This window comes from Electrona antarctica (assembly GCF_951216825.1).
Source record: "Electrona antarctica genome assembly, chromosome: 20".
NCBI classification, from domain to species: Eukaryota; Metazoa; Chordata; class Actinopteri; order Myctophiformes; family Myctophidae; genus Electrona; species Electrona antarctica.
This window is the reverse complement of record NC_136801.1, coordinates 9,944,115-9,956,792: the sequence shown is the minus strand read 5'-3', so window position 1 is coordinate 9,956,792 and position 12,678 is coordinate 9,944,115. Positions and strand designations below refer to the sequence as shown.

At 47.5% G+C, this 12,678-nt stretch overlaps 1 protein-coding gene across 3 annotated transcripts in view; it reads left to right on the top strand.

The window, feature by feature from the left end:
* dlgap1b (discs, large homolog-associated protein 1b) overlaps positions 1–12,678 on the top strand; it is a 181,322-nt gene that overhangs the window by 165,954 nt on the left and 2,690 nt on the right. For all 3 annotated transcript variants that reach the window (XM_079490055.1, XM_079490056.1, XM_079490057.1), the window contains 4 exons: positions 1,026–1,273; positions 2,153–2,302; positions 2,939–3,021; positions 11,223–11,671. In XM_079490055.1, coding sequence (XP_079346181.1) covers positions 1,026–1,273; positions 2,153–2,302; positions 2,939–3,021; positions 11,223–11,671 — 930 coding nt within the window. The remainder of the gene's footprint in view (positions 1–1,025; positions 1,274–2,152; positions 2,303–2,938; positions 3,022–11,222; positions 11,672–12,678) is intronic.

Genomic DNA, 12,678 nt, shown 5'->3' with positions numbered 1-12,678 from the left:
TTTAACCGTCTAGATCAGTGGGTCAAGTGGTTAGCATGCTAATCCTTTTACCAACATAGCTCTGATTTGTCAAAGTCGGACCTATAATCTACTGTCCATTTCAGCGCTCCGGATTTTGGGGCATTCTGGCTGAATTACGTAAGTGCCAGTGCAGCGTTGGCAAATACTGTAGCGATATGGCTTGACAGTGTGATGAGATAACTCATCTGTAACAGAAAGACCTTTGTGCCATTTGTGACGTTTCAGTCAAACAACTCTCGGACTGAATAATCATATTCATTGAGCATAAATATATATTGAGTGTAAATATTTATAGGCCTATATGCATATTTGGCGTCGAGGCTCTTGTCGCATTTCATTCATTCCCTGTAAGCAACAAATGTGAGTTGCCAAATAGATCTTACAGGGAATGAAATAGACCCCCATATGGGAATCATAGACACAGAGCCATACAGGTGGATGCTATAGCTGGGTGGTGGTGGGAGCGCAAGAATAACATCCTAGAGCAGAGCACAAAGCAGCAGCAGAGCAGCAGCCAGAAGAATGAGCTGTAAGCAGGCAGGTTTAAATAGCCCTCTCCAATCAGATGGAGTGAGCACGACACTGTCAACCAGACAGTGGCCATGTGGTTAGAGTGTCTGCCCTGAAACTGGGAGGTCGGGGGTTCGATCCCCGGCCGGGTCATACCAAAGACTGTAAAAATGGGACCCAATGCCTCCCTGCTTGGCACTCAGCATCAAAGGGTTGAATTGGGGGGGTCAAATCAACTAATCAAATGATTCCAGAGCGCGGCACGTCTGCAGCTCACCGCTCCTTGGCTGCGGCTCACTGCTCCAAGAGATGGGTCAAATGTGGAGAACAAATTTCACTGCGGTAACGTGTGTGACAAATCGTATGACTTTGACTTTGATCAGCAATTGGCACTGCCTGAACTAGCTCTGCAGACGTCGCAACATTAGAGCTCTAAAAAAACAAACTTTAACATGCCTCGCCTCTGCCATGTCTCCTCTCTTTCTCGCCCACAGTGTCGTCATGCATCACCACCTACAAGAAGACGCCCCCTCCGGTCCCGCCGCGGACCACCCCGTCCAAGCCCTTCATCTCCATCACGGCGCAGAGCAGCACCGAGTCGGCCCAGGACGCCTACATGGACGGCGGCGTTGGCTCGCGGGGCGCCGGCGGCATGGGTCAGCAGCACGGCCTGTCCAACTCCACCGAGAGCATCGACAGCATGAAGGCCCTGACGGCCGCCATCGAGGCCGCCAACGCCCAGGTAATCACGTTCAGCCCGAATTTGGCTCAAACAAAGGGGTTAAATTCATTCTCCCTGGCCTGGGCCGTGGCTCAGCGGTCCAGGCACCGTGGCCGGTAGCCCGAGTCTGGCAGTGTGCCGCGGGTTCGACTCCCGATCCTGACGGCCTTTACTGCATGTCACTCAACCATCTCTCTCCCCCATTTCCTGTCAGCCTACTGTCTGTCCCTCTATAAAGAAAATATAAAACAAAGGTGAAAAAAAATCATTCTCCCTCTATGTCACGAAAATGTGGATTGCCCTAGCAACAGTCGTAAAATAATGTAAATCCCTACTCTCTTTCAAAACCGCTTTCAAATAGCATTTACAGGTGGCTGCAATTGAAGGATAACCTCTCCAAAGCAGCCACAGTACCAAGCTGAGTGAACCATACATGTGCTGGAGGCAAATCCTCAGACTTCCATTCCTTAACAATGATTTCCCTGCCCACCATTAACGCTGTATGAATCCAGTCAGCTAGAGGTGCGGGGAGGTGTTTTAATGCTGTATGAATCCAGTCAGCTAGAGGTGCGGGGAGGTGTTTTAATGGCGATGGATCACCCAGAATAAAGAGAGCAGGTGTGTAAGGAATATCCTGGTTTGTGATTTGCATTATATTCTCATGAATAGCACACCTGGGTGTGTACCCTAGGGCACTCCCACAATACATGACCGGGGTCCTCATCACACCTCCAGCAAACCGGACTATCTCTGAGCTTAGCCTTGATAAAAGCCCCTTTTAATAGGATGATAAAGTGAAGATTGGCTGTCTTAGCAGACCTTGTGTTGAACTGTACTCTCCTCTGCTTTTTTCTGTGAACTGTTATAATAAAGTATTCAATCAATCAATCAAACAACCAGGTGCACGGCCCCGCCAGCCAGCACGTCACCAACAGCACCGCCGGCATCACCGCCACCGTCTCCACCGCCACCTCCGCCACCGTCTCCACCGCCACCGATAGCAAGGCGCGGAGGGACGCGATCCGCAAGTGCCTCTCCATCGGGATCCAGGTGAGACTGGGCGACACACTGTCCTAGCTGTGATATTTATTCATTTATTTTGCTTATCCCGTTAAAACTGGGAAAGCATCTGTGTCATATTTGCTTTTTACCACTTTTACCAAGCTTATACAAGCTTATAGCGTGTTACTTCGTGCTTCTGGGCGTCCCTGGAACAAAATATTTTGAGACAGCCGAATACATATCATTATGGGTGGTCCTTGACGAGCACCACTGATAGGCTATAGAGGGTATGCGCATGCTTAAAGTGAATGGCACATCGAGTGGCAAATCGAGTGGCAAATCGAGTGGCAAAGCAACATGCAAAGTGAGTTTAACATTGTTTAACATTGTTTAATGCAATCAGATATGACTTTTCTGTGTGGATGTATGGGCTGTCGAGGCCAGAAAGTTGTTTTTTGCTACTCAGTAGGCATTCCTGCATAACTTCCTGGTTTGATGATGATGTCACGCGCATACCCTCTATAGCAACATAAGTTAGGATTTAGATTACATTTTAGAAGACATTTTTAGAATCGTCCTCGGGTCTTAAAATGACAAGATTCAAGACTTATATATTTTATGTTGTGGTCTGTGAGTTTGTGACATCATTGTCAGAATGATGTTCTGATCTCCTTCCTGTCACAGGTGGAACCGGAGGAGGAACCCTCGCACACAGAAGACCAGTCCAAGTTCCAGTCCATAGGCATCCAGGTGGAGGACGACAGAGGGTGAGTGTCTATAGGCAATTATCAAAGGGAAAGGGTACCAATAATGAGGCTTTATTCCTCACTACTTATACAGGTACAAGCATTGAAACGAGAGAGAGAGAGAATGCTGAAATAGTTATAATACCATCTCTTTTTAAGGGGGTCCACACATGAGAAAATACAGAATTTGTATACATTTAGATACAATATTTCACAGACATCAACTAAACGAAGAAAACAAAACAATAACACAACAGCAACAATAACAAGCAATACGCAGAACACAAATGGATCATTGTTTAATAGATCTGTTATAATGAATCAAAACATGAACAGGTAATCTCAAGGTGAGAGGACAGCACAGTTTCAAACAAATGGAAATATGTTATTGACTGCAATATGAGCAGGGAGAGAGAGAGAGAGGGCGGGGGGGTGGGGGGGGGGCACAGGATTGTACAAGTGACACTGGATAAGTCCGCCGGTATATGAATGCGAGAAAGAGATAATACAAGACAGAGCAGATTGTGTTTCTTGACAGCGTTACGGAAAACAGAGGGAGATTTGTGTTGTGCGGTTGTACGTGTGGTCCCACCCCGTGCCCCCCCCCCCACCCCTCCTTGGCTTCCCTAACAGCAGCTGTCCCCATGCAGCTCCACACACAGCGTAGGGACTAGGGAGGCTGCCTGGCGTCAGAGCCCCCTCAGCCCAAGTGACAGCTGGGCCAGAGGATGTGGTGCAAGGGAGCTGGGGTGGGGAGGGAGGGAGGGAGGCGGCGGGGTGCGACTTGACAGCCATCTGTTGCTCCCGTCATTGTGATTCAGGCAACGACGAGGCTACTTTTACAGCACTGTGCACTCTTTTGTGTGTGTGCGTGTGTGTGTGTGCGTGCGTGCGTGTGTGAGTGTGCGTGCGTGCGTGTGCGTGAGCATACAAGAGAGTGATAGAGAGACGTAAGAAGGCACAGTCTGTGGTAAGAAGGGAGGGAGGGAGATATAGGTATGGAGAGAAAAGGGGAGTTTTGGAGGGGTTTGTTCGGCCTTGAGAGATGTTTTAGTACTCTCCCTCCTTCCTTCGGTATGCTAGCAGTTGTGAGAAAATAAGCATTGGAAGCATACCGGTACCTACCTACCGTGCACTGAACTTAACACAGGGACCCTTCAAAATGTTTGGAACTCGGCTCCCTCCCAGAGTCTTGTGTAAAGAAGTCCAGTGGCGCGTTCCGCACCAGTGGCGTCTGCTTGTGATCACCCTGTCAGTACACAGTCACTCGCTGTTTGACACATTTTAGCCACCATACCGGTATATTGGATTTCAGAGCGGTATCCATGGCAATACGGCTAAGAGACTCAAAAGTCCTTCGACTGAATCATACTGTAGGTCAGAGTAAGGGCCGAGTCCGGTATGTTATGACACGCATACACACAAACACACACGCTGTGTAGAAACAAACATGCACACACACGCACACGCACGCACACAAACACACACACACACACACACACACACACACACACATACACACACACAGCGGTGGAAAGTAACTAAATACATTTACTTAAGTACAATTCTGAGGTATTTGTACTTTACTTAAGTTATTTCCAATTTCCAATGCTTTTACTTCTACTCCACTACATCTCAGAGGCAAATATTGTACTTTTAATCCACTACAATTATTTGAAAACCTTAGTTACTTGGTAGATTTTGATTATTATTATAAAACATACATTAACCACATCAGCCCTATACATTTCGGCCATTTGAAAATCTACTATTTTCAAAAGATTTTTATATATACTTATAACAGATATTTCCATATTGCAGTATTGATACTTTTACTTAAGTAAAACACCTTTTCTACCACACGCACGCACGCACGCACACGCACACACACACACACTTAGTGTCAAGGAATGCGAGGGGCTTTTCTGAAAGAGGGAGGGGGGTCTCAGCTGACTGGCGAGGCTTTGAGAAGGAGGTTGATCTTGACTCTGAGTCACCAGAGCAAACATTAACTCCTCTGAACGCTTCCACAAGCTACTGGTCTGTCAGGGCCGGCTGCAAGGGATGGAAACATCTTTCACTGGTCAGTGTTGGGACCAGGGTGGCCGCGTGTCCTCGTTGGCACTCGCTTGACCTGTTTTGGCAAGTGTGGCAGAGTGTGCACGTGGGCGTATGTGTATGTGGCATTGTGGCACGTCGCGTCTTTCGAGTGACTTTCGGTGAGCAACATCCTGTGAATGTGAATGAACCTGTGAACGTGCACCTGTGCAGTGTGTGTGTGTGTGTGTGTGTGTGTGTGTGTGTGTGTGTGTGTGTGTGTGTGTGTGTGTGTGTGTGTGTGTGTGTGTGTGTGTGTGTGTGTGTGTGTGTGTGTGTGTGTGTGTGTGTGTGTGTGTGTTTGCGTTTGCCTGCATGGTGTCTTGGGAGGTCTAGGCAAGCTGCCCTTTTACATAAGATTCCCAGACAGTGAGAGTGCCAAAACTCCTGTGGCCTTGCCCCTGCGAGCACTAAAACTCCCCTAGTTGTTTGTGTGTGTGTGCGCGCAAGCGTGCGTGCGTGTGTGTGTGCACACAAGTGTGTGTGTTTGTGCGTGTGTGCGGGTCATAACCTCACCGTGCTGTTTGAACTAGGATTAGTCTGTCTATATCTGAGAGGGAGTGGAGGGGAGCAATAAACTGCCCAGACACGTTGAAAGGTGAAGTTTGTTTTCTTCCTACATCACATATTCATCAGCATTCCTACATATATAGGCCAGGAAAAGGAACACTATTTGAACTAGATAGTTTCTCTACTGGTTATTTATTTGTACAAGTTTCCTTCATTTGTAAGTGGAAATGCACATTTTTGAGTGGTGCAAACCACTCCAACAACCAGCTTTGTCTGTATGTTTGTGTACCTGTGTACGTGTCCGTGCACAGGTGAGCATGGTTACCATGGTCACTGACATTACGTCAGACCACAGCTGATCAGGCTATATAAGACCTCGCACCACTCAGTTCACACGGGTGTGATTTTTTTGTTGTGAAGGGGACCTGATCAATTCCGATTTACCGGTTGATTCCCATGCCTGAATATCCCGGATGTCTCCTCATCCTCGTCCAACTGAGGTTATACATGTTCTTGGGGGTGGGGGCTGTGAGGTGGGTTGGTGCTCAACATGTTCTTTGTGGGTGGGGGCTGTGAGGTGGGTTGGTGCTCAACATGTGGCATTGCCGTCACAAGGGTCAGTGGAATGTTCCCTGTGGTCTTAGTGACTAAACCATATGAACAACCGCTGAACGTCCCAATGAACCGTCTTGGAAAGTCAACCGTCTTAACCAGTTAACACCGGGAAAGCGTCTGTGTAATTTTACATTTCTTTGGCTATTCAAAAATAGCAGATATATGAGCTTGTATATCTGCTATTTTTTGAAAAATTGTTAAAATCTTTGCAAACCTTTGAATCCCAACAAGCCAAATTACATCATGATGACGTTATGATGACGTTCTCCAGTGACGTTCATGACGTTCAGGACTAGGCCAGATCACAGCCCATATGGGGATGATCTTTACGTCATTTCTAGGACGTCTTCACCAGTTGAAATAATATAGCTTATTCTGGGCCAGATCTGACTAGTTATGATATGACTTAAGCTGATCAGACTCTCTCTGATTCATCCAGGGATGTCCGTCTTAGTGGGCAGAATTTATGTTGGTTGAAATCAGGTGATGTTCTGGGCCAGATCTGACTAGTCTTGGTTTGACTTGATCTGGCCACAATCGAGACGTCACCAATTCATCCAGGTCCTGACCGTGCTTGCTGGGGTATATTATTTTTTAAAGCAATCATTTTGAACTCAAATACTTGCTTCTGGGGATCCCCTGGAACAAAATATTTTGAGATGGGGGGCCAAATACATATCATTTTGGGGGGGGGGGGGGGGGTCCTTGACATGAAAAGGTTTTGAGCACCAATGGTTTTAAAAACCCTTTTTAGAATCGGCCTCAGGTCTTAAAGGGTTAAAACCATTTTTAAAAAAAAAGATAAAGTCAAGTGAACGACGGCGAGACCTCCCAGAGTTTTTTACGGCCCGGTGGCTCATATGGTTTAGAGAGCCGAGTCATTGCTGGGATGAGACCCAACTCCTCCACACTGAAAGGTCTTGGGAATGTGCCACTTGACAACAGACAGGGTGGTTAATAATACATTGGGGAAGTTGTTTCAACCCCCCCGGTCCCTTTTTTCTTCAGCCTATCTCCAGATTGACTGGTTATTATTGTGCGTCTTGTTATATTCCTGGCCCTCTGGGTTTTCGCTGCCGCGTGTGTAGGAGGGGGAATATCAGAACACAGAGGCACGGAAGCCTCAGAGACTCAGGACAGCATATAAGCTTCACTGTCAGTCAGGTGGATTAATCTAGCATCCAAAATGAAATGACGTGGGAAAAAAAGAACCTGGGTTCCAGTGGAACCCGATGTGGTTGTTATTAGTCACAAGTTCTTGTTAATTATTTCTCATTGGTTAAATATTTATAAACCCCTACAGGCAGATTTAACGCATTTTGGGCGGGAACCCCTTTTGGTGTTTTAACTAAGCATTATGTTATACTTTAGCTATTGAAAAATAGCAGATCTACAAGTTCATAGCGCGGCACCGAGTGCCGCGCTATGAACTTGTAGGTCTGCTATTTTTGAAAAATTGTAAAACTGTGCCTCAAAATGAATAATATATATTATTACAGAGTGAACATTTTAACTCAAATCTTTGCTTCTGGGGAGGTCCCTGGAACAACATATTTTCAGATGGAGGGCGGAGGCATATTACATATAATTTTTGGGGTCCTTGACATGAAATATTGTGCACCACTGATACAGAAACATAAGGTTTTTCAGAAAACTGTCAGGATTTTGAAGACATTTTTTAAATGTCGACGTCAGGCCTAAATGGGTTAAGTACTTCTAACCCGCCGTCTCCACACTTCGGCAAAACATTATAGGCAAACATTTTTTAAATGTTTCAAACGGTAGTGAAAGTTGATGACAGTGGCATTGGACGAAATAAAACCAAAGATATGATATGTACATGCAAGGTTTCTGCCCAACGGCGACAATGTGGAATGTAGGCCTCCGTGTACTGTACTAACTGTAGTCTGTATAGCTCAGATGTGATTTACAGCGCACCGCCATGATGACACTCCACATGAACGTACCAAAAACATCCCTCAGTCCCTCTTCTCCTTCATTCTGCTTCTGCATTTCTGCTGCTCGCGTCCCTTTAATCTATTACTCTCTCTCTCTCTCTCTGGGCTATGTTTGGCCTTGTTCTGTCTCGGCCGCCCTGCAGGAAGTCGTTAAGCGGGCCTGATAGAAAGCAGACTGACGTCATTAGACTGGAACACCTGCTTAAGAGGAGTTACTCTTTAACTGCTGTGCACACGCACGCACGCACGCACGCGCGCACACACACACACACACACACGCACACGCAAACAGTGTAGCTGTCCGTACGGGGTCTCTCTCTCACTCACACACCCACTCATTCACCCGCAATCTGTTTGATCTACCCGAAGCTATATCCTTGCTCTCTCTCTCTCTCTCTCTCTCTCTCTCTCTCTCTCTCTCTCTCTCCATGGAAGAGGAAAGATGAATGAGGAAAGGGAGGTGGAGATGAATGGTTAGAGTGGTGTAGGAGTACTGAGTGACCGGAGATGGGGTGAGACAGATGGGCGGGTTCAAAAAAAGGTTCAAGTGTGTGTGTGTGTGTGTGTGTGTGTGTGTGTGTGTGTGTGTGTGTGTGTGTGTGTGTGTGTGTGTGTGTGTGTGTGTGTGTGTGTGTGTGTGTGTGTGTGTGTGTGTGTGTGTGTGTGTGTGTGTGTGTGTGTGTGTGTGTGTGTGTGTGTGTGTGTGTGTGTGCGTGCGTGCGTGCGTGCGTGCGTGCGTGTGCATGTGCGTGTGCGTGCGTGCGTATGTTTATGTTTGCAGGATAACACAAACACCAGCAATGTTAGCATTGCATTTCTTCTAGTGATGACCGTCTGTTTTAACCCATTAAGACCTGAGTGTGATTCTACACATGCCTTCTCAATCGGTAGTCCTCAAACTTTTTAGTAATTCAAAATTATTTAAACAATTTTCACGATTCTTTTCAAAAGTGACGTGCTTGCAAGCTTGTCCTATCTGCTATATTTGAATAGCCAACGCAACACTAATGATAAGTGTCTACATAATCTTACATGGTGGTTCAGCAGTAGTGCAGTCTAAAAAAGGTCTGTGCAATGCTGCTTTTATGTACTATTATCTGTGTGTGAAAGAGGATGAGCAACGTGCTCACGTATGTGCTGGTGTTAAGTACAAGATGTTCTATAGTAATGTGCAAGTGAGTGCATCGCTGTCTGATCACTGTGCAGACTTTTGGCCCGTCTTTCACTCCCCTCCCTTCTGGCCTCCCATTCATCACTGTGGTGGTGAGCCGCTCTAAAGAATAGGACAAGCGTGTGTGTGTGTGTCTGTGTGTCTGTGTCTGTCTGTCTGTCTGTCTGTCTGTCTGTCTGTCTGTCTGTCTGTCTGTCTGTCTGTCTGTCTGTCTGTCTGTCTGTCTGTCTGTCTGTCTGTCTGTCTGTCTGTCTGTCTGTCTGTATGTCTGTCTGTCTGTCTGTCTGTCTGTCTGTCTGTCTGACTTTGACAAAGACCATCAGACATGGGGGCTCACAAAGCCGTTAGGACCGACAAAATGTCACACCCGGCATTAGAACGCAGAGCAGGCTCCCAGGTGTGTGCGTTGACATGTGCGTTTGTGTGTGTCAGTGGAAGGGTGGGTGGTGCATACATGCATCAGGCCCAGAGTGGCGGCTCCCGGGTGACAGATGAATGCACACTCCATTGCCTCTGAATTACCCAGGTGACAAGAAACACACACACACGCTCACACAGGCACGCGCACGCACGCAGGCACGCATGCACGCATGCACGCACACACACACACACACACACACACACACACACACACACACACACACACACACACACACACACACACACACACACACACAAACCCCACTCTTGTCTCCAAAACAAAGCTTTCAAATATGGGCTCTGTGTGTGGTCTCTCTCTATTAGAAACAGAGTCCAGAGGGAAGCGCGTCGTACAGTATACGTCCCAAAAAAAGGGTCTCTCTTGTTCTCTCTATTGTCCCGTTTAGTTTCTTCACTATCTTTGACCGAACCGGTGATTTGTTTGGTTGAGCCGCGTGGCCGCACGACTGGCTCAGGCTTAACTGACGCCCAGTGGTGTAAAGTAACTAAGTACATTTACTTAAGTACTGTACTTAAGTACAATGTTGAGGTTTTTCTTCTTTTTTTTTTTTTTTTTACTTTTCTTGAGTCCAATTTCCAATACTTTTACTTCTATTCCACCACATCTCGGATCCAAATATTGTACTCTTACTCCACTAAATTTTATTTGAAAACTTTAGTTACTAGGGAGTACTTTTGGTACTTTAAGTACATTTTGATGCCAATACTTTTATAGGCCTACTTTTATTCAAGTACATTTTGAATTCCAGACTTTTACTTGTAACAGAGTATTTCTATATTGCAGTATTGATACTTTTACTTAAGTAAAAATAAATAGTGAGTCCTTTTCCACCACTGACGCCTCCTCTGTCTCCTCCTCCTTCCTACTCATCCTCTTGTTCCTCCTCATCTTCTTCCTCCTCGTCCTCTTCCTCCTCTTCCTCCTCATGCTCCTCCTCTTCTTCCTCCTCATCCTCTTCCTCCTCCTCTTCTTCCTCCTCCTCTTCTTCCTCCTTATCCTCTTCCTCCTCATCCTCCTCTTCCTCCTTATCCTCTTCCTCCTCATCCTCCTCTTCCTCCTCATCCTCTTCCTCCTCATCCTCCTCATCCTCCTCCTCCTTCCTTCTCTTCCTCCTCATCCTCCTCTTCCTCCTCATCCTCCTCATCCTCCTCCTCCTTCCTTCTCTTCCTCCTCATCCTCCTCTTCCTCCTCATCCTCCTCCTCCTTCCTTCTCTTCCTCCTCATCCTCCTCCTCCTTCCTTCTCTTCCTCCTCTTCTTCCTCTTCCTCCTCTTCTTCCTCATCATCCTCTTCCTCCTCATCCTCTTCTCCCTCATCCTCCTCATCCTCTTCCTCCTCATCCTCTTCCTCCTCATCCTCCTCTTCTCCCTCCTCTTCCTCCTCATCCTCATCCTCCTCATCCTCTTCTCTCTCCTCCTCTTCCTCCTCAGCTATCGGCGCATGACGCGCTCCAACAGCGTGACCACGGCCGTGCAGGCCGACCTGGACGACCCCGCCGACTGCCCGCCGCCGCTGCACCACTGTGCCACCATGCCGCGGCTTCATTCCCGCGACGCCTCCTCCTCCTCATCCTCCACCACCACCACGCCCACCGTCAGCATCCAAGGCTCGGGGAACCACTACCACGCCTGCGCCGCGGACGAGTACAGCGAGGCGGGCTTCGACCCGTCCATCCTGCCCCCGCCGGACCCCTGGATGGACAGCGTCGCCGAGGATGAGCCCGTGGACGGCGGCGTCGCCAGGACAGGCCGCTCGGGCTCGGTGTGCTCCCGCGACGGCGGCTGGTTCCTCAAGCTGCTGGCGGCCGAGGCGGAGCGCATGGAGGGCTGGTGCAGACAGATGCAGCAGGACATGGAGGAGAACGCACTGCCCGATGAGAGTGAGTAGAGAGGCCAGTGTTGAGTTCTAAAGTCGTCTAAAGCCCAAACCACACTAAAGGGTCCCTCGGGACTAGACGTTTTTTTAAGGTCAACCACACCAATGCAGCTCTTTGAGTTGCAATGAGTTGCATTGGTGTGGTTGACCTTAAAACGGTTTTGTCCCAAGGAGTCCCTACCGGTGTTGTTTGGGCTTAAAATTCAATGACAAATATTTGCCGACTACGACTACCTTTTTTTCAATGACGAAAACTAAATAAATAAAAACAAAGCTATGGTGACTAAAACTATGACTAACTGGTATCTAACTGACAAAGTGACAATTTTTTCCGAAGCAAATCCGTCTTGATTATTGATGACAGTCTTGATTATTTGGATGAGTTATTCACAAAGCATCACTGTCACACATGCTGAATGTGACCGGGAGTCGGGACATTACTGTTTCTTTGCGTTGTTGAGTCAGACTCCCCCACTTTCTCTTACTCAGTCTACTCCATTCTGTTTCTCTTATCCACTGTCTTTCTGTCCCCTCTTCACTCCTTCTTGACATCCAATCATGGTCTTCATGAGATTGGACTACAATAGCTGGGTTGTCCTATCCCCAGACCCTCTGGGCTCCGCACAGTCCACAGACATGCTGTTCATTCTTATCAACAGTCTGCTGCCGCCGAGCATACAGTGGCCTCACATCTAGATATACTGTGTAATGACCTCTCACACTACCACTCAATTCACCCAGCCCACTTTGATCTTCATGTAACACACACACGCACGCACGCACGCACGCACGCACGCACGCACGCACGCACGCACGCACGCACGCACGCACGCACACACACACACACACACAGATTTATTTATATCCAATGTCTTGTTCTTTGAGTGGTCATGACTCATGCCCGAGGCATTCTGTCTATATTTTATCACACAGCTGATTTTGTCTTGCACTAGGAATATATCGTAGACTGTAAGTATGCAACCAGTGTGCAGACTATAGAGAAGCCCTGTC